The sequence below is a fragment of the Oryctolagus cuniculus genome, chromosome 3 (assembly GCF_051225735.1).
Source record: "Oryctolagus cuniculus isolate XC-2025 breed Fujian yellow rabbit chromosome 3, ASM5122573v1, whole genome shotgun sequence".
NCBI classification, from domain to species: domain Eukaryota; kingdom Metazoa; phylum Chordata; class Mammalia; order Lagomorpha; family Leporidae; genus Oryctolagus; species Oryctolagus cuniculus.
The window spans coordinates 184101591-184129103 of record NC_142869.1 but is presented as its reverse complement, the minus strand read 5'-3'; the positions used below and the strand labels follow the sequence as shown (position 1 = coordinate 184129103).

General features: G+C 60.3%; 1 protein-coding gene across 1 annotated transcript; it reads right to left on the bottom strand.

Annotated features, from left to right (window-relative positions):
- Positions 1–1019: 1019 nt before the first annotated feature.
- KLRG2 (killer cell lectin like receptor G2) lies at positions 1020–17940 on the bottom strand. The gene is made up of 5 exons (XM_008249284.5): positions 17159–17940; positions 11777–11878; positions 11351–11496; positions 1564–1667; positions 1020–1323 (listed from the first exon to the last, which is right to left on the bottom strand). The coding sequence occupies exons 1-5, from the start codon at positions 17808–17810 to the stop codon at positions 1203–1205; spliced, it is 1125 nt and encodes a 374-aa protein (XP_008247506.5). The 5' UTR covers positions 17811–17940; the 3' UTR covers positions 1020–1202.
- Positions 17941–27513: the final 9573 nt, after the last annotated feature.

The window sequence follows — 27513 nt, the reverse complement described above, 5'->3', positions numbered from 1 at the left end:
CTGCTGCACTTCTGATCCAGCTCTCTGCTATTGCCTGGGAAAGCAGTGGAAGATGGCCCAGGTCCTTGGGTCCCTGCACCTGTGTGGGAGACCGGGAAGACAAGTTCCTGGCTCCTGGCTTTGCATCAGCTCAGTCTGGCTGCTGTGGCCATCTGGGGAGTAACCAGTGGATGGAAGACCTCTCTCTCTGTCTCTCCCTCTCTCCATCTGTAACTCAACCCCTCAAGTAAATAAATAATTTTTCAAAGAAAAAAAAAAGATTCTTCATGCCTTTCTCTCCAATGGCCCATACGAGCCCTTTGTTTAAAATGCACTAATGCTGGTTCCTTTCATTTGAAAGGCAGAGTGACAGAGAGAGAGAGAGAGATTCTCCATCCGTTGGCTCATTCTCCAAACGACTACAGCCAGGACGGGGCCAGGCCAAGGCCAGGAGCCGTGAACTCCAGCCAGGTCTCCTGAGTGCCAGCACCTCGGCAGGAGGCTGGGTCGGAAGTGGAGCAGCCAGGACTTGAACCTGTGCTCCCACGTGGGATGCCGGTGTTGCGAGTGGCAGCTTAACCCGTGGCGCCACCACGCCGGCCCCAGGGAAGGTTTCCTTGGGAGGAACTTGGGCGCATGGTCCGGCTGCAGAGAGGACAATGTGGCTACAGACGAGGTGCAGGGACAGGGTCCTGCCCTGGGGAGGGTCCCAGGCCACAGAGCAGAGCCTTCCCTCAGTGCCGGCGCAGGGGCTGCGGGTGCGAGAGCTGCCCGAACCTGACATCCGCCCTGGCTCCCTCGCTGCCCGGCCCCTGGCTTTGCCGCTGCTTCTGCCTACCACGCTGCCCGCAAGTCTTGTCTTCTGCCTCGGCCAGGCCTCCTGGGGGCCCCGCGCTCCGGCCGCCCAGGGCGACCCACGCGACCCACGGGGAGCCCAGCCCTGGTCTCCTGCGACTGCTGGGCCTGGCTTCCTCCCAGACGGAAACAGGGCAGCGCAGGGCGGCGCAGGCGGGGGAGGATGGGAAATGGCTGTTTTAATGAGAAGCAAAGCGGGGCTCAGAACGGCTACGAGCAGAGTGGCCTCAGGCGCTGGACGCGCACCGGCCCTCAGTCTCCTCCTGGGCGTGACCTTCTCGAAGCGCAAGTCCAGTATCCAGGCGTGCAGCGGGGACGCCTGGAAGCCTGGGGCGGCCCCCCGCAGGCTCAGCCCGCTGGGACCCGAGTCACTGGGCCCCCCTGGCACAGACCCAGGGCCTGCGGGAGCTGCAGTTGACGGCCACGAGCCTGCCCGCCTCCAGGACCCCGCAGCTGAGAGCCGGGTCGTCCTCATCTTCCTCCGGGAGCCTGGGGAGGGGGAGAGGAGAGGGGTGAGGCACGTGGATGCCGATGCCGGTCCGCTCTCCCGGGCTTGTGCCCCACAGGCCCCCGCGCTGGGCAGGGAGCCCCTCATCTGTGGAGGAGAGGCAATGCTGCTGGGGGGTACGGGTGGGGGCTGAAGCCAGGCCAGGCTTCCAGAGCGGCATAGACCGGGGGCGGGCAGGAAGGCTGAGTCTGGGGCCAGGGGAGCAGGCGGAGGTCACTCACAGCGGGGGCGGCAGGGGCACCCCGTCCATCCAGTGCCAGCCCTGGGGGCCTCGCCGGGCCCCCAGCCAGGAGTGCGTGGTGATGGGCTGTCTACTCAGGAAGTCCTGAGGGAGAAAAGCAGGCTGTCACTCTTCCCGACCGCCGACCGGGCACCTGCTACCCGCCAGGCTTCCGCAGGATCCCAGCTCGCAGATCCAGAGCAAGGCTGACACAACACCAACAGGTGCTCGCCGGGGCCAGAAAGGAGGGCGACCCCATCTCAGCCCCCAAGGGGACACGATGCCAGTCACCAGCAAGCCACACATAATGGGGGTGGACTGGGCGGGGAAACCAAGGCGTCAGAGACAGGAAGGCCTGCACCAGGCTGGAGGTCTGGTAATGTCCAGGAACGGGACAGCCCCGCCGGCAGCAGGTGCGTGCTGGGGTTGAGAAGCTGCCGGTGAACGACACAAGTGCCACCAAGGGGATCAGTTAGGGCCGGCGTTCGGGCGCAGTGGGTCAAGCCGCCGATTGCAGTGCCGACATCCCTCGTGGGCGCCTGTTTGAGTACCAGCTGCTCCACTTCCAACCCAGCTCCCTGCTAAGGCACCTGGGAGAGCAGAGGAACATGCCCCAGTACTTGGACCACGGCGCCCACCTGGTAGAGCCGGATGAAGCTCCGGGCTCCTGGCTGTGGCCTGGCACAGCCCCAGCTGTTGTGTCCATTTGGGGAGTGAACCAGCAGATGGAAGATCTGTCTTACTCTCTTCCTCTAACTCTGCCTTTCACATGCATAAATAAATTTACAAAAAAGGAGCCTAAGTCACCTTACAGGGAGTCCATGCAGTAGTGTCAAGGCCATTGCAGGAGGAGGGGGTGGGAAGAGGGCAGGCCATTGCAGGGGTGGGGGGGGGAGGGCAAGCAGAGAGGCTGTGGAGCAACATGGAAGAGGATCCTGCCGCGTTAAACGAGGAACCACCAAGCTGTCCAAGCTGTGCACGGGGCAGGCGTCCACGGCTGGCACCCCACATGGCCGTGCCTGGGCTCACGGCCAAGCCTGGCTCCCGTGTCCTGCCTCCTGCTGGTGCGCACCCTGGGAAGCAGTAGGGAGGGGTCAGGGGCTGGGCCTCTGCCACCCATGTGGGAAACCTGGAGGAGTTCCCAGCGCCCGGCTTGGGCAGCCCAGGTCCAGTTGATAGGGCACTGGAGAGCGCAGCTGTGAATGGGCGCTCTCTATCCTTGTCTCTCTCTGCGTGACGATAGTAATAATAATAATAATAGTAATGCTTGCACATGGACATGGACGCACAACAAACAGCAAAAAGCAGAACAAGAATGTTAGAGAGCTATTATAGGTGATTTTTAAAAAATATTTGTTTTCCATACCCTGTAATTTTAATGATGAATTAAAGCAAAAAAATATGTTTTCAAAATGCATTTAAGGGGCCGGTGCTATGGCATAGCGGGTGAAGCCGCTGCCTGCCAGGCCGACATCCCACTGCTCCACTTCCCATCCAGCTCTCTGCTGTGGCCTGGGAAAGCAGAAGATGGCCCAGGCCCTCGGGCCCCTGCACCCGCGTGGGAGACCCGGAAGAAGTCCTGGCTCCTGGCTTCAGCCTGGCCCAGCTCTGGCCACTGCGGCCATCTGAGGAGTGAGCCAGCAGATGGAAGACCTCTCTGTAACTCTCCCTCTCTGTAATCTGCCTTTCAAATACATAAATAAATAAATCTTTAAAAATGCATTTAAGGTTGTGTCACTTGGGAAAGTGGTTGAACATCGTGGGTCGCAGTGTAGGGATGTGGGGAGGTGGAGGTTTCAGCCCTGCGCTACCAGCAAGAGCGTGACACCTCACCACTGCTCGAGCGGGGGACTCACCGGGAGGGGCAAAGCCAGGAATAGAAAGGGGAGAAAATGAAGTCATCCCAAGAGAACAGAGGGCAGCTTACAAAGAAAGAATGCTCCGCGGCTGGCAATAGCTAGGCAAATTACGGGATGTCAACGTGATGGAAAATCACAATGCTATTAAAAATGACAAGTATGTAGAAAACACAGCTCTGCAGGAAAAAGCAAATACATAATCGTGCCAAGCACAAAGCAAAACAGAACGCCTGAGAAGTCCACATTGCTGACAGCGTCAGGGACGGAGCCAGGCTGAGGAGGACCCAAAGCAGACTGGCGTAAGAGAGTGAGCGTGTGCCAGCTTTCCCCACCTATAAAATCAGGTCCACAAGGCAGACCCTCCATAATAACCCGAGGAGCCAGAAACCCAGCACCGGGCCGGCGCTGTGGCATAGTGGGTCAGGCAGCGCCTGCAGTGCCGGCATCCCAAATGGGCGCCAGTTTGAGTCCCGGCTGCTCCGCTTCTGATCCAGCTCCCTGTTATGGCCTGGGAAAGCAGAGGAGGCTGGTCCAAGTCCGTAGGTCCCCACTCCCACGTGGGAAGCCTGGAGAAAGCCCCAGACTCCTGGCTGTCCCAGCCATTTGGGGAATAAACCATCAGATGGGAGATCTTTGTCTCTCCCTCTCTCTCTCTGTAACTTAGCCTTTCAAACAAATAAATAAATCTTAAAAAACAAAAACGTGGCAGCCCCCAGTCCGAGATCAGGCAGTCCATTAGTGTGGCATCTGGCGGCGGCTGACAAGGGTAGAATGAGCTCGCGAGGCAGAGATGAGGAGAGCCCTGCCCCGTCACTCTCCTCTGGTCTCTCCCGGTGATGCCACGGTGATCTGATCAGGGGCTGTCCCCCAGCAGCCGAATCCAACACAGCACTGCCAGAGGCCCCACTTTCGGATATGAGAACTGGATCAAGCCTCCACCCTAATCCATTAAGTGTTAACATAATACTTTGGACTTTAAAAGTCTGTGCATCTGGATCTGCGCTGTGGCATAGCGGGTAAAGTTGCCGCCTGCAGCACCGGCATCCCATATGCGTGCCAGTTGGAGTCCCGGCTGCTCCTCTTCCGATTCAGATCTCTGCTATGGCCTGGGAAAGCAGTAGAGGATGGCCCAAGTTCTTGGGCCCCTGCACCTGCGTGGGAGACCCAGAAGAAGCTCCTGACTCCTGGCTTCCGATCGGCTCAGTTCTGGCCATTGCAGCCAACTGGGGAGTGAACCAGCAGATGGAAGACCCCCCTCTCTCTGCCTCTCCATAATTCTGCCTTATTTTTTTTTTAAGATTTATTTATTTACTTGAAAGAGCTACACAGAGAGAAAAGGAGAAGCAGAGAGAGAGAGAGAGAGAGAGAGAGAGAGAGAGGGAGGGAGGGAGGTTGGTCTTCCCTCCGCTGGTTCACTCCCCAGTTGGCCACAACAGCTAGAGCTGTGCCAATCCAAAGCCAGGAGCCAGGAGCTTCTTCCAGGTCTCCCATGGGGGTGCAGGGGCCCAAGGACCTGGGCCATCTTCTACCGCTTTCCCAGGCCACAGCAAAGAGCTGGATTGGAAGAGGAGCAGCCGGGACTTGAACCTCGCCCATATGGGATGCCAGCACTACAGGCGGCGGCTTTACCCACTATGCCACAGTGCCGGCCCCTGTAACTCTGCCTTTCAAGTAAGTAAATAAATCTTAAAAACAACAACAAAAAGCCTGTGCACCTGGAGAGCTGGCTCCTGTTCAGACCCTAGCAGTCAGACTGCCGGTAAAATGGAGCAAGAGGTCAGAGCAGCCGGAGCACACGTGGCCCTTCCGCGGCCGCTTACTCCCTCTGCTGCTAGACTCCAGAGGCTGGGCCGGGGAGGGCTGAGGGGAACCAGGAGAGGATGAAGGGGCCCTCGGCTGCACCGCAGTGCCAGTCAGCGGCTGGGGCCGCCACGGCTGCAGATGGGAGCCGGAGCCACCTGCTGGGGAAGGGGCGCCGGGGCTGCAGGGCTCCGACTGGGCCACAGCGCAGAGGGCAGCGCTGGGGCACTCCAGTGCCGGTGCCGTGACTCGTAAGCCGCGTAACCTTAGTAAGCTCCCCAACCTTTCCGCGCTGCCGAGGGCGGACTTTCACCACGAGACCTGAGACACACACACGTTCACTCATGAAACACTCCCTAGGGGATGCCCCTTGCGATGCCAGCATCCACGTTAGAGCGCAGGTTCGACTCCGGCTGCTCTGCTTCCCACCCAGCCTCCTGCCAATGCACCTGGGAAGGCAGCAGCAGATGGCCTGAGTGCTTGGGGCCCTGCCACCCGTGTAGGAGACCAGAATGGGGTTCCTGGCTCCTGGATTTTGCTGGCCCAGACCTGGCTGTTAAAGCTATTTGGAGAGGCCGGCACCCCAGCTCATTTGGCTAATCCTCCACCTGCGGCGCCTGGCACCCCAGGGTTCTAGTCCCAGTCGGGGCGCCGGATTCTGTCCTGGTTGCTCCTCTTCCAGTCCAGCTCTCTGCTGTGGCCAGGGAGTGCAGTGGAGGATGGCCCAAGTGCTTGGGCCCTGCACCCCATGGGAGACCAGGAGGAGGCACCTGGCTCCTGGCTTCGGCCTGTAGCGACCATCTGGAGGGTGAACCAACAGAAGACCTTTCTCTCTGCCTCTCTGTCTTAACTCTGCCTGTCAAAAAAAAAGTGCCATTTGGAAAATGAATGAACGGATAGAAGATTTCCCTCCGTGTGTTTGTTCCTCTTTGTTGCTCTGCCTTCCAAATCAATAAATCAGTCAGTCTATCTATCTATCTGTCTGTCTGTCTAGCTAGCTAGCTAGCTAAGCCTCTGCCTGAAGCGCCAGCATCCCATATGGGCGCTGGTTCGAGTCCCAGCTGCTCCTCTTCTGATCCAGCTCTCTGCTGTGGCCTGGGACAGCAGTGGAAGATGGCCCAAGTCCTTGGGCCCCTGCACCCACGTGGGAGACCTTGAAGAAGCTCCTGGCTTTGGATCAGCACAGCTCTGGCCGTTGCAGCCATTTGAGGAGTGAACCAGCAGGTGGAAGACCTTTTTTTCTCTCTCTCTCTTTAACTCTGCCTCTCAAATAAATAAATAAGAACTAAAAACCATGCCCTCAGCTGTGGAATCTCCCACCCCTGATACGTGAGGGGCAAGGCCTTGTCCCTAACCCGCGACCTCACTGGAGGTTTATGGCTGCTCCAGTCCGGGGCCGCCTGGGCCCCAGCCCTTGCCGGCTGGTCTCCTGGGGGCAGGAGCCTGTCCCCACCCACTCCATTCTGTTTTTTTCCTTGCAGGTCCACTTCCGGTCCTCACTGTCAGCAAAGCGCATGGTATGAGAAAGGCCTTGCCCTGTTTTAAATTCCAGAAACTTCTGAGTGATTTACGGCTCAAAGGAACCACCTCACGATGGCCCAAGAGATACTGAGGCCCCCACGGCCTTAACTTCTGCACGGGTACGGGGAGGGGGATGTGACCCTGAACAGAGCTGCCTGAAGTCTCCTGCTGCAGACCTGAGGCTGCCGTGAGCTTGGGGGCAGGACCTCACCCCCACCCCCCCACCCCCCCACCCCCCCCTTCTGCAGCACGCCCTCCTCCCCCCTGCACCGGACTCCCGTCCCCACCCCAGCTCCCGCAGCCGCCTCCTGCTCTCTATGCACTGCTGCACGTCACACACATCTCAGGTGAAAATGGCTTGAATGACGTCATTCTTTTAACTCCATGACGTGCACGTGCTCATGGTTTAATCTGAACATGTGCCGTTAGGCTGGTGTCTTCCGCCCACACACTGTGACCCAAGGCTGCTACTAGACCAGCAGGGGGCACTTTCTCCTTCCGCTCAGCCCTTCGGGAAGTCGCGCTGTGGCTGTGGCTCCCCAGGGTGTCCCCGGCTGCCCCTCCCCACCCTGCCTTGCCCAGACCTCCCCAGCCCTGAGCCTGGATCCTGAACCCTGGCTTCGGGAGGCATTTCCTCCGACTCTCACACGTGTTCCGCTCTTCATTTCTGTTTCCAGTGACGGATCCTGTAAGCCTGGTTTAAAAAATTCCATCTGGAGCTCTTTCAGCCTCCTCCTCGGAGGACCCACTGGTGACGGAGGCAACCTGCTCGGCTGCTCCCGGGTCACCCTGGGCGGGGCATGTCCTGGTGGCACACGGGGCCGCCACATCTCCACCCGGGCCCTGACCCTCCCCACTCAGGGACACTGCCTCGGCCACAGCCTTTGTTTCCCAGCTGTGGCCATGCAGGTCACTTGGTGCAGAGCCCGAGACTGTTTCTCTGCACAGCCTAATCCTGTCTGACCTAGAGCAGCGCGGGGAGCCTGGGCCGGGGCCACGCCCTCTGACCTAGAGCAGCGAGGGACGCCTGGGCCGGGGCTACGCCCTCTGTGCTCACCCGTCCTCACGGCCACAGCCCCTCCCCCAGCACATCCCCCATCCCGACACATGCTGTCTGCAGGATGCAGGACACGGAGCTTTAAAGGAAAAGCTATAAAACCACTTACAATCTTGCTTCTCAGTGGTAACCACTATCCAAATACTTCCTTTCAGTCTGTCTTTCTTTCTTTTTTTTTTTTTTTGACAGGCAGAGTGGACAGTGAGAGAGAGACAGAGAGAAAGGTCTTCCTTTTGTCATTGGTTCACCCTCCAATGGCCGCCGCGGCTGGTGCACTGCGGCCGGCGCACAGCGCTGATCCAATGGCAGGAGCCAGGTGCTTCTCCTGGTCTCCCATGGGGTGCAGGGCCCAAGCACTTGGGCCATCCTCCACTGCACTCCCGGGCCACAGCAGAGAGCTGGTCTGGAAGAGGGGCAATCGGGACAGAATCCGGCGCCCCAACTGGGACTAGAACCCGCAACGCCAGCTATCTTTCTTTAAGATTTTGTTTATTTATTTCAAAGTCAGAATGGGAGGTGGAGGAGGGGGCAGAGAGATCTTCCATGCACCGGTTCACTCCCCAGATGACAACAGCCAGCACCCAGCCAGGCTGAAGCCACGGCTTTGTCCGGGTCTCCCACGTGGACGGCAGGGTCCCACGCACTTGGGCACTTGCCATTGCTGTCCCAGGCCATCTGCAGCGAGCTGGAGTGGAGTCAGAACAGCCAGGACTGGAACCGGTGCCTGTATGGGATGCTGGCCTTCCATACCCAGCTGAGCTATCAATCATTCAGAGGCTGGAATAAAGTTACCCTAGGGCTCAAATGTCTAAAAATGGACCTCTCATGAAATTTTCTCCTGAGGAGGGTTACAAAGATTGTGCTCTGCCGGCCGGCGCCGCGGCTCACTAGGCTAATCCTCCACCTTGCGGCGCCGGCACACCGGGTTCTAGTCCCGGTCGGGGCGCCGGATTCTGTCCCGGTTGCCCCTCTTCCAGGCCAGCTCTCTGCTGTGGCCAGGGAGTGCAGTGGAGGATGGCCCAGGTGCTTGGGCCCTGCACCCCATGGGAGACCAGGAGAAGCACCTGGCTCCTGCCATTGGATCAGCGCGGTGCGCCGGCCGCAGTGCACCAGCCGCGGCGGCCATTGGAGGGTGAACCAACGGCAAAGGAAGACCTTTCTCTCTGTCTCTCTCTCTCACTGTCCACTCTGTCAAAAAAAAAAAAAAAAAAGATTGTGCTCTGCCAACACAGGGATGTGAACAAGAACACAGACAGGAGGGCAGGACACAGGGGCCACAGCTGTGGGGGACACAGGATGTGACGTGGAAACAGGAGGGCAGGACACAGGGGCCACAGCTGTGGGGGACACAGGATGTGACGTGGAAACAGGAGGGCAGGACACAGGGGCCACAGCTGTGGGGGACACAGGATGTGATGTGGAAACAGGAGGGCAGGACACAGGGACCACAGCTGTGGGGGACACAGGCAGACCGGGGATGTGAGTGAAGACACAAGGCGGCAGCTGTGCAGAGGCCTGGCGAGCCAGACTGCGACATAGGATGAGGACGAGGTCTCCAGGAGCCCGGCCCACACGCGCTCGTCAGTCTCTAAGAGGCTGTGCTGTCTCAAGTGACATGCCCCTGTCACAGCCACAGCCCTGTGCACCGTCCTTCTCGGGTCAGCGCAGTGACTGCGCATCTCCTGAGGAAGTGTGCCCCGCCCCCTGCCCTCCCAGCCTGGGCAAGGTGGAGCTCGGCTGTTCTGGTCATCACCTCACCCCAGTGCTGCACAGGGCAGGCGCTCCCCAACACCTGTTCGCGCCCTGGTGGGAGGTGCGCTGTAGTTGCATGCACTCCACAGCAGCCAACACACATTCTTGGCACCTGCCCTCCGTTAGGTAAAATCAATCTAAGGATTGGTAGGGAAGACTAGTGGTATAGCCCTGTGGAACACAGTATGGGGTTCCTCAAAACATTTAAACCAGAGCTACTGTATGAGTCGGCGATTTCTTTTCCGTGTCTACCCAGGAGACCTGGGAACAGACCCCCAGGATCGCCCACCGGCGCTCACAGCGTGGCTCGGCACGGCAGCCACAGCGTGGGAGCCGCGCCAGCGCTCACTGGCAGGTGGGCAGACCAGCAAAGCGAGCTGAATATGTTCAAGGGGTTACCTTTCAGAAAAGGAGGGAAATCCGATACACACTCTAACATCGGCGAGCCCTGACGACGTCACGCTAAGTGAGATAAGCTATGCGCAACAGCACAAGTACCGTGTGACCCAGCTGGGCACCCGCGTAGGCTGAGAGCAGGACAGGGTTACCAGGGGCTGGGAGATGGGCAACGGGGCTAGCGCTCTCAGACTCAGCTGTGCAAGACGCAGAGCCCAGGAGACGGGGGGCTGCGGGGCCGCGCAGCGCGGGAGAGGCACCACCACTGAACTCACGCTTCAGTGAAGATGGTAAACCTTGTGTTACATATGCTTTAACACAGAGAGAACTTCTTGGGGAAACCAGTTAAGCCAGGGCCAGATCCACGCCTCCGGCCTTTCTCAAATCCACGACTTCACCTCTGTCCAGCGTACACGCACACCGCATTCCCTCTCCTGAGAAGGCACTACGCCGAGTCCCTTAGGTGTCGGGCGTGGCCACGCTACCGTTTCGGCTCCTGACGTGAGCCGTGGCCTTAAATGAGGCTTGCAGCTTGGCTGGCTTCCTGCACTTCTGCCATTTTAAAGGATGAGAGACTCACGGAGCAAACACAAACCCAGCCTGCAGCCTCAAGCCAACCCCAGACGATCTGCATCCCAAAGCTGAGCTGTCCAGCCGAGCCCAGACCAGCCCAGCCCAGCCCAGCCCACAACAGCTGACCCCCACCCCCCAGTGGTGGGGAAATCAATGCTTGTTGTCAGTCCCTGCAGGGTTTGGGGTCTCTGTTACCTGGCATTGACACCAACCCCTGACAAGTACCCCCTCCAGTCTCCTTCCTTCTCCACACTGCCTCCCAGCCTGGGCCAGCACAGACTGGTTCCTGAGCGCCCCGCTAACCATGCAACCACCAGCTGGCTGGGAGCACCCTGCCTCACCCTCACTTCTAAGGACAAAGCCTTTGGAGACCCGACATCTGGTCCCCTGAATGGCACCCATTTCTCTGGGCCTTGGTGCTTTTTTTAAAAGATTTACTTATTTATCTGAAAGTCAGAATTACAGAGAGAGGGAGAGACAGAGACTTCCATCTGCTGGTTCCCTCCCCAGATGAATGCAGTGGCTGGGCTGGACCAAGCCAAAGCGGGAGCGTCATCAGGTCTCCCCCGTGGGTGCAGGGGACCACACACTTGGGCCACGGTCCACTGCCTTTCACAGGCCAGTAGAAAGAGCTGGATCAGAAGTGGAGCAGCCGGGATGTGAACCCTACAGGACGCCGGTGTCACAGGCGGCCGCTCTCCGCGCTACGCCACAGTGCCGGTCCCCTTGATGACCTTGGCAGTGTAGCTGTTCGCGATCCAGACTCCTTTCAGGGCCAGGATTCTCAGGTCTGGCACAGGTGCACGGCCCCCGACCGGCCGCCTTCTTACCTGGGTGTGGCGCAGCAGGGGGAGGGTGGCACGGTGGGCCGAGCAGAAAGCCTGGCTGGGCTCCCAGGCCTGGGGCTCCGCAGAGAGGTAGTAACAGTGCTCCTGCGTCCACAGCCAGCCCTGGGGGCACGGCTGGCACCTGGCTCCTGCAGGCAGAGACCACGAGTGAACCACAGGGTGAAGTGGACGGTGAAGCCATCCATGGCTGGACGAAATTACCAATGAAAAACAAGCCTGCTATAGGCTGATTGAATTTTGAGAGCTGCCTGAGGCTGCCTTGGCAGGGCCAGGCCTTGTGTGGCCCGCGGGCCGGATGTCGCCCGCGCCCAGCGTCTCCTCGAGTCTCCCCGGTGGCTATGTCTCTTGTAAATGGACACAGCCGTGGCGGTACAGCAGGGGGGGAGGGGGCGCGAGGGGACACTGTACCTGCTCTGGAGGCCAGGACCACGATGGCAACTGTGGAGAAGGCCAGAAGCACAGCCATGACAGCCAGGGCCCACTGCAAGGACTTCATGTATGTGGGCAGGCCTGGAGGGTGAGGACAGACAGGTCAGAGGGGCCACCCAGCCCCGCCCAGCACACTGCCCGCCCCGCCAACCAGGCCTGGAGGGTGAGGAGGACAGAGAGGTCAGAGGGGCCACCCAGCCCCGCCCGGCACACTGCCCGCCCCACCAACCAGGCCTGGAGGGTGAGGAGGACAGAGAGGTCAGAGGGGCCACCCAGCCCCGCTTGGCACACTGCCCGCCACCCAGAGGACAGACAGGTCAGAGGGGCCACCCAGCCCCACCCGGCACACTGTGCGCAAACCAAGGGACAGACAGGTCAGAGGGGCCACCCAGGCACTCGAGAGCTGGCAGGGGATGGGCAGAGTCTGGGCACTTGAGAGCTGGCAGGGCAGGCAAAGACACCAGGACAAAACCGCCAAGGAAGAGATGAGGCTGCACTGGGTTCAAGTCCTGACTCCGGGGGCCGTGCTCCATGCTTATCCATTTAACATCAAAACCCCTCTGACCCCTTCAGGGGTCTGCAATGTCAGGAACAGAGCGACATGAGCACACCTTGCCGGTGCCAAAGCACCCCCCACGTGAGTCATCGGCATGGCCGGGCCTGGGCTCTGGGACCACAAGGATCAGGGGGCGGGCACAGGGCTGCAGAAGGCCACGCGGCACATGGGAGGGCGTGCCAGCCGGACACGTGGCCCCGGCAAAGGCTGGGAGAGAGCACATTTAAATCCCACTCTGCCCTGCGGATGGGGCAACCGGGGAAGCCAGAGGGGGGAACCGGGGAATAAAAGAAGGCAGGCGTAATTTCAAACGCTTAACCGCGGCCACGGACAGTTAGAAACACCTGTGAACCTGGAAACTCACACTCCCCTGGTGGAGCAGCAGTCTTGAACTTGACCTCTCCAAGACACAGCAGCACGGGGTCAACTACAGCGGGAAGAGAACTTCCCTCTTCCGGACCCTGCCCCTGGGGGACCAGCACTCCCCCAGATGTTGGCGACCGTGTCTTGGTGCGAGGTTCTAAGAAGACAATCCTCAGATTGCCAGAGTCCAGAGAGACACAGACGCTGTGTTTAATACGCAACAGCTTATTCTTCTGAAAAGACTAATTCCATAAAGACACCTGTGCACTAGTATACACCACACGGAAATGCACGTATGGATGCGACGGATCAGTATCCTCCAATTCAAGGCCATCATGAGCCCAGCCTGTGGGAAGGGCAGCTGACCTGGGCAATGAACTCCATTCAAGGGCAGTGCCTCACCAAGGGTAAACCGGACACAGCAGGGAGGAAGGGTGTGCTGTGACGTCAGAGAGCTGTCACGGCTGCTTGCCCAGCGCGCGGTCTCCTGCTGCCTGCAGCCCAACATGCCATTCCTCCAGCAGCCTTCCCCAACCAGGCCGCCTGGCACTCCGGGCCTCCTCGCAGCCAGGAAAGATCACTTGGAATTGTGTCTGGCTAAAGGCAGGACTGCATCCCACAGCAGCCTGCGAATACCCACTGGGCTCCCTTCCCTGATGGGCGCTGCAGGCTTGGAGAGCCAGGGCTGGGAGTCCCCCCGGAAGGACCCGCCACCTGGAACTGGACGGCAGAGGCCGGGATGGGCCCCTGGGGGAGAAACCGGGGCTCTGACCACGCCTGGACACTCGCTGCTGGTGCCAAGTCTCCTGTGAAGCAGCTGGCGCCCCCTGCTGGCCCCACTCCTGAAGTACGGACAGCAGGTGAGCCTGGGGGCATGGCCTTCTGGGTGGTCTCCTCCTGGGGCCTGGGGCTCCGTGCTCACCTGCAGTTTTGATCTGGGCCTTCTCTCTGTAAAGTTTTCTATTGCATTTCTTTGGAGTAGCGGGAAAATTATAATTTTTTAATGTAGGAGAGCGCAGGGTTGTTCCAGTTGAATAAGCTGGAGGCAGTGTAAAAGACCACCACGGGGACACCTACGTAACAGTGACTGGTACACGGCACGAGGTGGGGCCCCTGAAGCCATCCTGCTAGATGAAAGAAGCCACACTCAGAGGCAGAACTAAAGAGCGCGGCCAAGAAAAGGAGCGAATTCCCCCACTCGCAGAGGCGATGCAGCGGGGGCTCCGACCTCCAGAAAGCAAAGCAGGGAAGGTACTAGCGGGCGACAAACTCCCATAGCAACCAGGGGAGCCCAGCTGATGAGTCACAGCCCTGGGCAGGCCCCCTCGCCTCCCAATCACTCGCCAAGGAGGAAGCCCTCCCCAAGCCCCACATAGCAACTCTTAGTTAGACAAAATACAAGTACTCTCCTTGCCAAGTGGCTGTATCGGAAAATACAGATGAAGCTGAAGTCCCCAGTAACCGAACCCAGACTCGTGTGTGCGTGTGTGTGTGTGTGCTTTAAGTTTATCTTATTTATTGGAAAGGCCAAGTCACAGAGACACAGAGAGGGAGGGAGTGAGGGGGAGAGGAGAGAGCAGAGAGGTCTTCCACCTCCTGGTTCACTGTCAAAATGGCTGCAACAGCCAGAGCTGGGCCAGGCTGAAGCCAGGAGCCTAGAACTCCATCTGGGTCTCCCACGTGGATGCAGGGGCCCAGGGACTTGGGCCATCTTCCACTGCTTTCCCAGGCACATTAGCAGGAAGCTGGATCGGAAGTGGAGCAGCCGGGGCTCGAACCAGCGCTCATACAAGATTCCAGTGTCACAGGCAGCGGCCCAACCCGTTGCGCCACAGTGCCAGTCTCAAAGACCTTGTCTTTAAATCTAGTTCTCTCAGTGCCTTCCAACCCACCCACCCCTAAGGGACCTCAGCCCACACCCTGACACACACACACACACACACACACAGTGCTGACGCCAGCGTGCTGCACACGCCGCGTCTCCAGCACCTTTCCTCGGGCCACTCCAGTGATCGCTCCATTTCCTTCCAACTCAGACCTGCAGCCACGCTCACACCTTCTGCCACCTCCTCCTGGCCAAGCCCCGTGGTGGGCGGGGCCCCAGGCTCTGTGCAACGTCAAGTTTGGCTGTTTTTCAAAGACTGCACACACTGTCAAACACGAAGGGGTTCTGAGAGGGCTCATGCATCAGCTTCCAGGAAGCCCGCCGGGGTCTTGGAGAGCTCCTGGCCCCCGGCCACCTTCTCTCAGCATCCCTCCCCCCCCCCCCGGAGCTTTTGTCCCCTTCCCTGGCACGGGGCACAGAAACTCAGCATCAGCCTGGGACATGCTGCGCTTCAGAATTAAAACAAGGTTAGAATTTGAAAACTAAAGAAAACACAAACGTGTAGTGTGGAAAAAAAACTACACCGGGGTTTTGAAACCGTTGGCACCGGAGTAAACTCGGACTGACTCTGTAACTTGTCCAATGGGGGCCACCTGGGGGTGCTGGGGCGCCCGAGGCATCAGCAGGTGCCGTGAATCTGCAGCAAGCAGAGCAGGCGTGGGCACCGGCTTTCCCATGATGCTCAGGTGGAGGTGGCGCATCCCAAGCAGAGCAGAGCTCCCAGGAGCCCTCACGGCGATGATTCTGGGGGGTTTCGGCTGTTGACCGTGCAGAGGGCCGGAGACCAGCAACATCTGCTTACTCCGAGAGCGTCTGAGAAAATCAGCAATGTTTCCCCCCACGCCTCCGGCACACCCACACCCCACGGCCAATGTATATACCCGGGGCCTCCTGCACACCCACACCCCACGGCCAACGCTATACCCAGAGCCTCCTGCACACCCAACCCCACGGCCAACGCTACACCCAGGGCCTCCTGCACACCCAACCCCACGGCCAATGTATATACCCCAGGGCCTCCTGCACACCCACACCCCACGGCCAATGTATACCCCAGGGCCTCCTGCACACCCACACCCCACGGCCAATGTATACCCCAGGGCCTCCGCACACACACACCCCACGGCCAATGTATACCCCAGGGCCTCCTGCACACTCACACCCCACGGCCAATGTATACCCCAGGGCCTCCGCACACACACACCCCACGGCCAACGCTACACCCAGGGCCTCCTGCACACCCAACTCCATGGCCAACACTACACCCAGGGCCTCCTGCACACCCACACCCCACGGCCAACGCTACACCCAGGGCCTCCTGCACACCCAACCCCACAGACATGCCCTAAGCCCCCAATGGCTTCTCTTCAAGTAGTTTCTTTTTTTTCTTTTATGATTTCACGTCTCTTCTCATTAATTTTGTTTGTTTGAGAGGCAGTTACAGACAGAGAGAGGGAGAGACAGAAGTTCTTCCACTGGGGGCCGGCGTGTGGCACAGTGGGTTAATCCTCCGCCTGCGGCACCGGCATCCCATATGGGCGCCGGTTCCAGCCCAGCTCTCTGCTGTGGCCCGGGGAGACAGTGGAGGATGGCCCAAGTCCTTGGGCCCTGCACCCACATGGGAGACCAGGAGGAAGCACCTGGCTCCTGGCCTTGGATCGGTGCAGCTCCAGCCGTTGTGGCCAATTGGAGAGTGAACCAACGGAAGGAAGACCTTTCTCTCTGTCTTTCTCTCTCTCACTGTCTGTAAGTCTACCTGTCAAATAAATGAAAATCTTAAAAGAAAATAAAGTTCTCCCATTTGCTGGTTCACTCCCAAATGGCTTTCCCAGGCCGCAACAGAGAGCTGGATCAGAAGAGGGGCAGCCGGGACTCGACCTGGCACCCACATGGGATGCCGGCACTGCAGGCAAAGGCTTCCCTCTCTGCGCCGCAGCGCCAGCCCCACCTCAAGCAGTTCTTAGACAAGAATGACTCAGGAGCTTGTACCACCCTGGGGGGCTTAGGGCATGTCTAGGGGCCATCCCGCCTCTCAATCCTGGAGCTTTTGGCCGTCTGCCTGCTGGGCAGGTCTCTACAGGCCTCTACACAGGCCTTGGGCCCTGCCTCCCTCAACTGGAAGGGGCCCCTACCACCCACAACTCCAACCCGAGGCCGCACTGGCAGGTTTTCCTGGGCCCCACGCCCACTAGCAATGGCAGGGAATGCGCTGTTAGCTTTCTGCTCAGGGACACTGTTTATACCCCCCCCCTTCCCCCCAGCCAGTGCAGAGTCCCCTCCGACAGGATCTGCAGGGTGCAGCGGGGTCCTCCTGCTCAGAGCAGTGCAGAGAACCGGCCTGGGCCCTGGCAGAGTCGACCCAGGGCGGCGGGGGCCTCGCTCCCGCCCCAGCCACCGCCGCCACGTGACCCTGAGTCACCCCCCCCCCCTTCCTGGAGTCCTCCCCCGCCCGTTTCTCTGAGGCGCCCTGGCGGAGAGGCCAGCAGGGTCGCCAGGGTCTCCACGGCGCAGCGGCCCCGCCGCAGGACGGCCAGCCCGCGGGCCGCTGGGCACCTACCGATGAGCGCGATCGCCCGGGGGAGTCTCCTGCCGTCCGTCCCGGCGCCGAGCAGCCGCACCGCGTCCTCCGCCGGCCCCGGCCCGGGCTCCGCGCAGCGGCCCGTGGGGGAGCCCGGCGAGCCCGCGCGCCCGGCGGCGGGGCTGGCCCGGCCCTCGGCGTCGCAGCCCGGCTCCGTCTGGCGGGAGACGGCGGGGGACTCGGGCACCGGCACCGTGAGGAAGCGCGTGGAGGGCGCCGGCGAGGGCGCGCGGCTGCCGCCCATCGGCTTCAGGCGCACGTCCACCTGCAGCTCCACGGGCGCCCAGGTGCCGGGCGGCGACTCGCCCGGCGCAGCCCAGGGCGCCAGCTCGGACCCGGACGCCTCGCCCGCCCGGGGCTGCTCGGCCGAGGCGGCGCTCGGCGACGGCGGCTCCCGGCCGGCGGACCCCAGGCGGCGGAAGGCGCCGTAGCCCAGGCTGAGGGGCGGCATCCGCAGGGGCCCGGGGCGAGGCGGCGGCAGCTTCGTGTCGTCCGAAAGGTCCCGGCCGGGGCCCGCCGCCTCCCGCCCCGCCCGGGCCAGGCTCGGGCTGCTCTCGGGACTCCCGAGCCGTTTCTCCCCAGGGCCTTGCGGCCGCTCCAGCTCCGGGCCCTCGCTTCCCAAGGGCTCCATTTTTGGGAGCTCGGCCTTGGCTTGGACCTTTCCCGAAGCCTCCGGGGCCCCCGCGCGCCGAGGAACCCGCGGATGCGGAGCCGAGCGCACCTGGGCCCAGGTAGCGCTCAGCTTCGCCCGCCCGGGTCGGGATTGGTCCAGCCGCGACACCGCAGGGGCCTAGCCACGCCTCTCCCGCAGGGACCCCGCTCTGATTGGCCGAGTCGCGGCCCGTTGGCCACGCCCCCGGCACACGCCCCGCCTTCTCGCTGCTCCCGGGCGGGGCCGGGGAAGAGCGGAACCACGGGTGGCGGCGCGCGGCCGGGAATCCCGCGCTCCGCCCGGCTCCTCCCCGCCGCTGGCCGCCTTGGCGTGGGCCCGGGGCGGGGAGGAGGGCCGGCCCTGTGTGGATCGCGGGAGCCCGGGGGAGTCGGGCGTCCCGCAGCCCAGGGGCAGAGGGAGGGACTGCCCAGCGCCGTGCAGAAGAGGCGGGAGCCAACGCGCAGCCTGCTGTCGGAGAGGGAGTTCCGCACGAGGTGCACGAGGCCTCTGCCACTTGTTTGTTTTTCTTTTTAAGATCTATTTATTTATTTGAAAGGCAGAGAGATCTTCCACCTGCTGGTTCACTCCCTAAAAGACCAGGCCCATACCAGGAGCCAGGGACTGCAGCTGAGTGTGCCACGTGGGCTGTCATCCAGGGGCCACCATCTCCTGCCTTCCAGGGCTCGTTAGCAAAGAGCTGGATTGGAAGCTGAGCAGCTGGGACTTGAACCTGTGCTGCCCGGCCTCTGCTATTTGTAACCTGTGCCCCAAAGTAGGATTAGCAGTGTAAAACATGGGCCATTCAGTTACATGTGGATTTTCAGATAAACAAAGGAGTCTTCCTAGTGCTGACAGGTCCCAGTGCTGTACGGGGGTGGGGGTGGGGGGTGGGGGTGGTGGTCCAGGAGCAGCCCTTGGAAAGGCCAGGGAGAAGGGGGGCGCAGAAGAGAGGCTGAGCTCCTGGAAGGGAGCCCCCCAAAGATGACCCCTCAGGATAACTTGTTGAAGTGAAACTGCTGAGCCAAACCGGGTGGGTGGCGCCGAGCCCCCCAGGGCCCCTCCCCCAGGCTAGCGCTGCTCGTGCCCTCCCCAGCACTGACGATGGCAGTCCTCTTAGCCACCACCGCTGGGACGCGTGGCACGCCAGACTTCAACTAGTCCCGTCCAATCAGGAACGCGGGTGAGTGCCTGTGCCGCTGCTGCTGTGTCCTTGCGAGTTGTCTTGGGACCACAGAGATGGCCTCCAGCGCCGGTTCCAGACCACCGGCTGGCTCCTGGCTGCTTCCGGGAAGTGGCTGGGCGGGAACCCTGGCTCTTACTGCCCCCGCCCCACACCGAGGAGCTCACTGGTCCGAGGAGGCCGATGGTATCTGGACTTTGGGACAGACCGGAGTTCCCAGCACAGAGACTGAGCTCAGCTCAGCTCAGTTCTAAGAGGGGGACGGAGAGGGTTAGTTCTTGGCTGACGTCGCCCCTCCCAGGGCCCTGCACACACAGGTGAGAGTGGGGGGGGGGGTTTCTGGTTTCTACACCCTCCCAGGCACAGTCCACCTGCTCAGGGACTCCGAGGGCACTCTGCCCTCCCCCGGGTCCCTGGTCTCTCACTCGGCTGTCTTCACAGCACTCAGCACTGCACGAAGTCACCTGTGTGTTTTGCCACCGGCGGCTTGCTCCTGGCCCTCTGGAAATCCTGGCTGTGTCCCAGATCAGCGCCTGGGATGCCCACTGGTTCTGTGCTGATGCCACCCCTGGTGGCTTAGTGGATATTCCCTACATAAAAAATGCCAAGCAGGGTGCCTGGCCTAACTTGTCTCATTTCATCTTTTTCTCCCTAATTTTAGTTGACACATTGCAGACATTAAGAGAAATCGAGAGCAAACTGAGCATGTGAGTGCCCTCCCCCTAGATTCAACAGCTTGCCTTTCCCTGCGTTGCCTTGTCTTTCTCCCCTTCTCTGGGCAAACGATCTTACTGTTGTGCGTGGACCCTGCATGTGAGCTGTGGTCCTTGTGGGAGTCCCCCTTTTGCATGTCTGTGTGCGACTCCTAAGAAGACGCGTGATGGGGCTGGTGCTGTGGCACTGCGGGTAGGGCCTCCGCCTGCGGTGCCAGCATCCCGTATGGGTAACGGTTCGAATCCTGGCTTCTCCAATTCTGATCCAGCTCTCTGCTGTGGCCTGGGAAAGTAGTGGAAGGTGGCCCAAGTCCTTGGGCCCCTGCACCTGCATGGGAGACCCGGAAGAAGCTCCTGGCTCTTGGCTTCAGATTGGTGCAGCTCCGGCTGTTGTGGCCATTTGGGGAGTGAACCAGGGGATGGAGGACCTCACACTCTCTCCCTCTCCCTCTCACTATATGTAACTCTACCTCTAAAATAAATAAATACAATAAAAAAAGACACATACTCTAAGTGTGACACCATCCCTGCACCAAAGAAGTGGTCAGTGATGTCACACAAGATGACATTCCAGACTAGATATAGATATAGATATAGATTATTTAAAGATTATTTATTTGAAAGGTTGAGTTACAGAGGCAGAGGCAGAGAGGTCTTCCATCCACTGGTTCACTCCCCAGATGGCTGCAATGGCTGGAGCTGGGCTGATCTGAAGCCAGGAGCCAAGAGCTTCCTCTGGGTCTCTCGTGTGGGTGCAGGGATCCAAGCTCTTGGGCTTTCCCAGGCCATAGCAGGGAGCTGGATCAGAAGTGGAGCAGTGGGGACTCGAACCAGTGCCCATGTGGGATGCTGGCACTGCAGGCGGTGGCTTTATCCATCACACCACAGTGCCAAGACCATATTTAAACTGCTTCCATTTTTTCCAAGCTAGATTCCCATCAAGGATCGTGCCCGTTTACCCCTTAAAACAACCCAGTGTGGAAGCCCTTGCTGTGGTTTGAATGTGGCCACCCAATTCCTGTGTTGGCCACTTAATCCTTATTTAGATTAATATATGGGAGTGGCTTTGCCATAAAAGCTGGCTATCTACCATGAGACCGTGCCCCTGCCGTGGGATGCTGCAGCGGTCCTAGAGCCGGCTCAGGGGCCCTGACCCTGGCGTCCCAGCCTCCAGAACCAGGAGACTCCCTGGTCTTAGAAGTCTTGTTACAGCAACAGGAAGGACTGAGAGAGAGCCCGGACACCCCACTTCGGAGATGTCCGTCTTGCTTCTGAAGACGCCACGCCTCATGTGGGAGTCCCTGGCGGCAAATCCTGACTCCAGTTTCCATGCCACTGCATACCAGGGAGGCAGACACGCGGCTCAAGTGACTGGGCTCCTGCCACCCTCAGGGGAGACTTGGCTGTGTTCCAGCCCCGTCCTGGCCCCTGGCCCCTGCATCTGGGGAGTACACGGCGGATGGGAGCGCCCTCTGCTGCCTGTCTCACCTGCCTCATTGAGCGGAGGATCCACTGGGGCAAGGCCAGGCGGAGAGGCGAGCCTGGCTCTGGTTCCATCAGGTGAGTAGGGAGGCAGCAGAGGGGCCAGAGAAAGTGCCCCACCCCCACGCGGACGGGCTCCTGCAGGTGCTTGGAGAAGAGCCACCATAGCAGGAGTGCAGCTGCTGCATCACCAGCGTGTCCCAGCCAAGAGCCCCCCTTCCCAGACGCCATCTGGGCTGTCAAACGCAGCAGGCTGGGGGTCGTAGGTGATGTGTGTGCCAGAAGACAGCCCGACTCCGCCAGAGTGGGGCTGGCCTGGCTCTCCACGGACTGATGCCCCGAGCCTTAGCTGGTCTCTCCAGGCCTGAGGCTCTGCCCTGGGAAGACCCGGCTGGGGGCCGGTGGTAGGACCAGGAGTCCCAGGGAGAGCAAAGGAGCAGAGTTGGGCGAGGAGGACCCGGGGCCAGGAGGAGCAGCTCCGCCTCCTCCCCTCACAGACCTGTGGAAGCCTTTCCGGAGCCCCACGGCGAGTCTGAGGTCACAGAGGGCACAGACGGTGCCAGGAACTCCTCGGCGAGGAGGCCCCCAAGGCTGGGGACCTGTCCCCCTCCCGGCTAACTGGGAATGAGATTTACTGGCCCAGTGACTTCAGGCAGAGGGGGAGGGGTCTTCCGAAGTCTAATGGAAAGGCCTGGAGGGGCTGGTGTCATGGCGTCACAGGGGAAGCCACTGCCTGCGATGCTGGTGTCCCATGCCGCAGTGCTGGTCCAGTCCCGGCTGCTCCACTCCAATCCAGCTCCCTACTAATACATGTGGAAAAGCAGCGGAAGATGGCCCAAGTGCTCGGGGCCCTGACACGCACGTGGGAAACGTGGATGGAGCTCCCGGCTGCTGTGCTCAGCTTGGTCCAGCCATCTGGGGTCTAAGCCAGCAGATGGAACACACCTCTTGCTCTGTAACTGCCTTCCAAATCGATCAATCAATCAATCAATCAATCAATCAATCGTCTCAAAAGGAAAAGACCAGCAGGGCCTGGAGTACGTCACCAGGAAGTTGCTGTGGCCTGATAACGGTGCTAGCGGTGAGGATGTGTGCTCTGGGACGGAGTTTCCCCATCAGAGCCCAAGATGAGGGCCAGCAGATCTCCCAGCGCCCTGGGCTGTGGGCTCCGCAGGCCACCTGCCACCAGGTGCCAGTCCCAAGGCCCTGACCAGTGCAGGAGGCAGCGCCGGGCACCTGCTGACATGCAGGCGGCTTCCCTGCCAGCCCCGTGGCACGGGCCATTCGGCCAGGCCCTGGACTGCATTTCCTACCCGGCCCCCCTGGGGTCCCCAGCCTCCCTCTGAAGCTTGGCCTGCGGTTCTCACACGTCCCCACTGCCTTCCGGTCTCAAGCAGAGACAGCAGAGGTGAAATCTGACATCAACTCCCCTTGGTCCCTTAGACGGCACCCTACACAGTGGTCCGGAGCTTTCCGTTCTCCCGTGGGCTTGGGGAGCAGTTCAGCACTTTCTGGACTGCTGCAGGCCCGGCTTCCAGGGCGACTCCTGCTCCCTGTGGGTGAGCAGCCCGCGGCCTGCTCTGCTGACGGCCCAGGCGAGAGGCCATGCTGCCAACCCCTGGCCCTCCCACATGGGCTCCAGCCTGTGCCCCGGGACGGGTGTCACTGGTGCCCACCGGCTGGTGCTTTGTAACGCTGGAGCCAGGGCCTCTCCAGGCTCGACCACTGTGTCGGGAAGCTCCCCTGTCTTCAAGGTTCAGCCCCTCACCGTAGGGAACAGCTGCAGAGACGGGCTGTTTGCTAGCCGAATCCTGCCGAGTTCCTGTCTTTCTTTTTCATTTGAGCTGTATTTATTTATCGGGCGGGGGTGAGAGACCGGCCTTCCACCCTAGCTCACTCCCCGATGGCTGCACAGCCAGAGCTGGGCCGTGCTGAAGCCAGGGGCCAGGAACTCAACTCAGGTTTCCCCTGTGGGTGGCAGGCTTGGGCCATTGTCCGCTGCCTCTGGGTGCGAAGTGGAGCCACCAGAGCCCGAAGGGGCCTCTGCTATGGGCTGCCAGCCTGGCCAGCAACTGCTCCACCTGGAGCCACAGCACGGGCTCCGGTCAGGCTCCCTTCATTCTGCGTAGTGCTGCCTCTGAACAGTGAGGGTGGGCATCAGGGCCACGAATGCCACCTCTCCACTTCCTCAGGTCCCCTCTGTCCAGTCCCAGCCCCCGCTCCTGAGAGTGTGTGAGAACCGCACCCCAAGTCCGTTCCTGCTTGGCCGCTTACCCCTGGTGCCCACGCGGCCTCCAGCTCCAGTCCCTCACTCATCCCGCACCTGTGAGACCGCCCGTCTGCCCCAGCCCCAGGCAGAGGCACCACCTCCCCGCCCCTCCCTGTCCCCTCTGCCCTTGGGTGTCCGGGACTCTGTCCCAGGGAGCGTCCTCTAGCCCAGTCCCCCCTATGATTATTTTATGAGTCCAGGCTTTTAGGAACAGAACACTCAGCTTTGCCTGGGGCCGGGCAAACTTCCACTTTCAGGAAAAAAAGTCCAACTGCTCTCTTAGGAGGAGGAAGCAGAAATCTCTCTCTTTCGGGAGCTGGCACCGATAGGAAAGTCAGACGGCTGATTTTAAATCGGATGTGCCTGGACCGCGGTCAGGAGCAGCGGTGACGGCTGCTGCACTCCAGGGCTGGCACTCACGGCCGTGACTCCATCCTCGGCACCGTGTGGGCGAGGTGGCCTGCGGCCTGCTCTGGTGATGCACGGCTCTGGCCCAGAGCCTGTCCCCAGGCCCCGTGGTGGCTCAACAACAGGGGGAGATGGGTGGCTTTTTTTGCAAGACCCTGGCCACTCATTTAAGGCTCAAGCATCACAGACACAGGCCCCTGCCCTCCCAGGCCCTGGGCCATCAGTCCTGGCCTGCTTCTGCGATGGCTCCCCCTCACCTGCCTCTACCTGTGCCCACGCCTCCTGGGACCCAGCCACATACTGGAAAGGCCCCAAACATGGAAGAACTCGCCCATGTGAACAGAGGAGTGGTGCTTTAAAATTTAAAAAGTTTTTTTTTTTTCATTTATTCAGAAGGCAGAGTCCCTGTGTGTGGAGGGGTGGAGGGAGGGAGAGTCTTTCACTCCCCAAATGCCTACAACAGCTGGGCCTGGGCCTGCCTGCAGCCTGGGGCCTACAGCTCAGTCTGGGTCTCCCACGTGGGCGGCCGAGGACTTGAACCTTCTGCTGCCTCCCAGGGAGCTCATTAGCAGGAAGCTGGATCAGAAGCAGAGCTGGGACCCAAACCCAGGCCCTGTGGGGGGACACGCAGGAGACCCAGGCAGCATCTGAACCGTGAACTCCATCAAGGCCCACCCCTCGGCGTAAGGGAGTGGACACTTGTGTTCTGGGGTCCTGCCAGAGACTCCAGGCCAAAGCAGGGCCCCTGTGTGCCAGTTTCCAGACTGCAAATCCGGACACAGGCCTTGGAACTCAGCTGTCAGAAGGGGAAGTTTCCCTGCTCACTCTAACGACTCCGGCTTCAGGAGGCGCTTTCAACAGACAGGAAGTGGCGACAGAATTGCGGGGACAGGGGCGTCAGGACAGTGGTTCCTGGATGGTCTGTGCACAGGAGCCTGAGAGTGAGGGGCGCTCCCCAGCACGATGCACACGCATTCCACAGGGTCGTCAGCTCCAGGTGGCAGGTTCCCAGGGGCCAGCCCACAAGCAGCACTGTGAGGACGCTGGTCCCCAGGTGGCCGCTCTAACCACTGGCGTCATGATCCATCCACATCTGGTTTTCCTTTTCCTTTTTTTTTTTTTTTTTTTTGAAAGCTTACACAGCTTTCTTAGCAAGGAGCTAACGCCCTTCTACTGAATGGATGATCTCTGCTCAGAACAAGATGTCGTAAGGGTGAAAGTTGAATAAGGCTTAAGAAACCTCGTTGGGATGCCGGTTTTTTCCCGCGATGTTCTCGCCCTTCAGACCTCCTCAGCGCACACAGCGTGGGCAGCGCAGAGTTTACTTCCATCTGCAGCCAAGTGGGGCCGGAGAAGTCACTCGCTCACGGCAGCTCGTGGGTGGCAGAGCCAGGACGTGAACATGGACTTGTTCTTGTTTAATCTCACGTAATTATCAGATAACCTGTTCTATAAAGATCGGGTGTTTTAGAGGAACGCCTCCCCTTCTCCCAAGAAAGCGGTGTCAAAGGGGTCGCGGCCCCTCGGAGGAGGAGGACGTGGCTGCACCAGCACCTCTACGCTCAGCACAGGAGACACTGACCAGCCCCCGGCACTCGTCGCCACTCCGCCACACCTACACGCACACTGGCACCCACCCGACCCTCCACGCACGGCTGTGCTGTAGGTGAGACCAGGTGAACAGCGCTTCTGCTGCGCCCGCTGCTCGAAGCCGAGACCCAGGGTGAACCGTGATGAGTCACAGGTGCTTCCGTAGCTTACTTTCCCACAATGCCTCGCTTTCCCGTGTGCGTGCGTGCGTGTGTATGCGTGTGCATGCGTGTGGCTTCTACCCTGCAGGCAGCAGGACCGCTCGCTCGTTCTCGCTGGTGCACAGCTGGCCTTGGCGTTGGGTCTGCCATCTCCTGGAGCCCCTACTTTATCCACTTACTTTCTCATTGTGGTGGAGCGTGTGCTCCAGTAGCTTCTGCAAATTGTGCAAGTGATAGTTTCCCGAAGCCAGTCGTCTCTGTTCTGCCACAATGAGGCGGTGGCACGGCTGAGTATGGAATTCCAGGTTGGGAATTCTTTGCCTCAGCTGGCTGCAGGTCGGTGTGACCCCACTGCACCTGTGCCATGGAGGCCCCTTCCCACCCGTCCATCAGAGCCACAAGCTGGGATTATGGGTGACTTTTTGCAGTCAGATCTGTTTGTGCATTTTCATTGAAATATGTTATTTATTTGAGAGGTGGAGTTACAGAGAGAGAGCTTTTTCATCTGCCGCTTCACTCCCTAAATGGCCGCAACGGCTGGAGCTGCGCCGATCCGAAGCCAGGAGCCAGGAGCTACTTCCGGGTCTCCCACGTGGGTACAGGGGCCCAAGGACTTGGGCCCCTTCCACTGCTTTCCCAGGTGCACTGGCAGGGAGCTGGGTTGGAAGAGGAGAAGCTGGGACACAAACCGGCACCCACATGGGATGCCGGCGCCGCGGGAGGAGGCTTAGCCCACTACGCCGCAGCGCCGGCCCCTCTGCAGTGGATTTAAACGCCGGCCCCTCTGCAGTGGATTTAAACGCCGTGGCTCAGACAGCATGAGTCAGTCCGCACGTGGTGCTTGAGAATTAAACACTGTCGCTCCCGCCGGAGCTGTGACACTTCTGCAAGCAAAGTGCGTCAGCAAAAGCAGGGGTTTCTGCGGCTGTTAATTTCAAGATCGTCTCAGTGAAAACACATTCCGAAAACCGAAGCAGCAGCCTGCGGCGGCTGGAACGCTGGCCAGGTCCGCCGGCCTGGTCCACCGGCCTTTTGCAGACCTGTGCATCGTGATCACCAGGATAACCCGGGTCTGCCTGGCTGCCCCTCCTCCTCACAATCTGACTGTTCATCTGTCCTCGGCTGCTGGCTACCCAGGGATCACACAGTCACGTCCCAGCAGGATGTGTGGCTCCGATGAGCTCAACTTCTGTTCCCTCCAGGATTTCCCACCTCCGGGCACCCTGCGATGGGTAGCAGCTGAGGGTTTCAGGACAGTTATGTCTGGGGACCCTGCTGTCACGGGTCAATTGTTTCCTCTCCGCCACCCCGATGCCAGAGGTGAATTCCTCAGAATGGTCTGGAAACAGGGTCACTGCAGACGTTCAGGTGAGGTTATTGGGGCAGGCGCTAACCCAACAGGCGGGGTCCCTACAAAAAGGCGAGGGGTGGACACAGACACACCCACAGGGGGAGCCTGTGAGGACGAAGGTCGGGGGTGATGCATCTACAAGCCAAGGAGCCCCACAGGCTCCCGGCAAACCCAGGTCGGCCTGGTCCTGCCAAGGCAACCACAGGGGTCTCGAAATTCAACCAATCCATAGCAGACTGATGTTGAAGTTGATGGTTTTCATGGCCCACGAATGATGTTATAAATCTCCACGTGGCCCTGGGCAGGAAAAGGTTCCCCACCCAGGGGCCTTCAATGGATCACGGAGACGCACGGCTGCCCCGGTTCAGCCATTAAAGCCTGAGGCGAAGGGCCGGCGCCGCGGCTCACTAGGCTAATCCTCCACCTTGCGGCGCCGGCACACCGGGTTCGAGTCCCGGTCGGGGCGCCGGATTCTGTCCCGGTTGCCCCTCTTCCAGGCCAGCTCTCTGCTGTGGCCAGGGAGTGCAG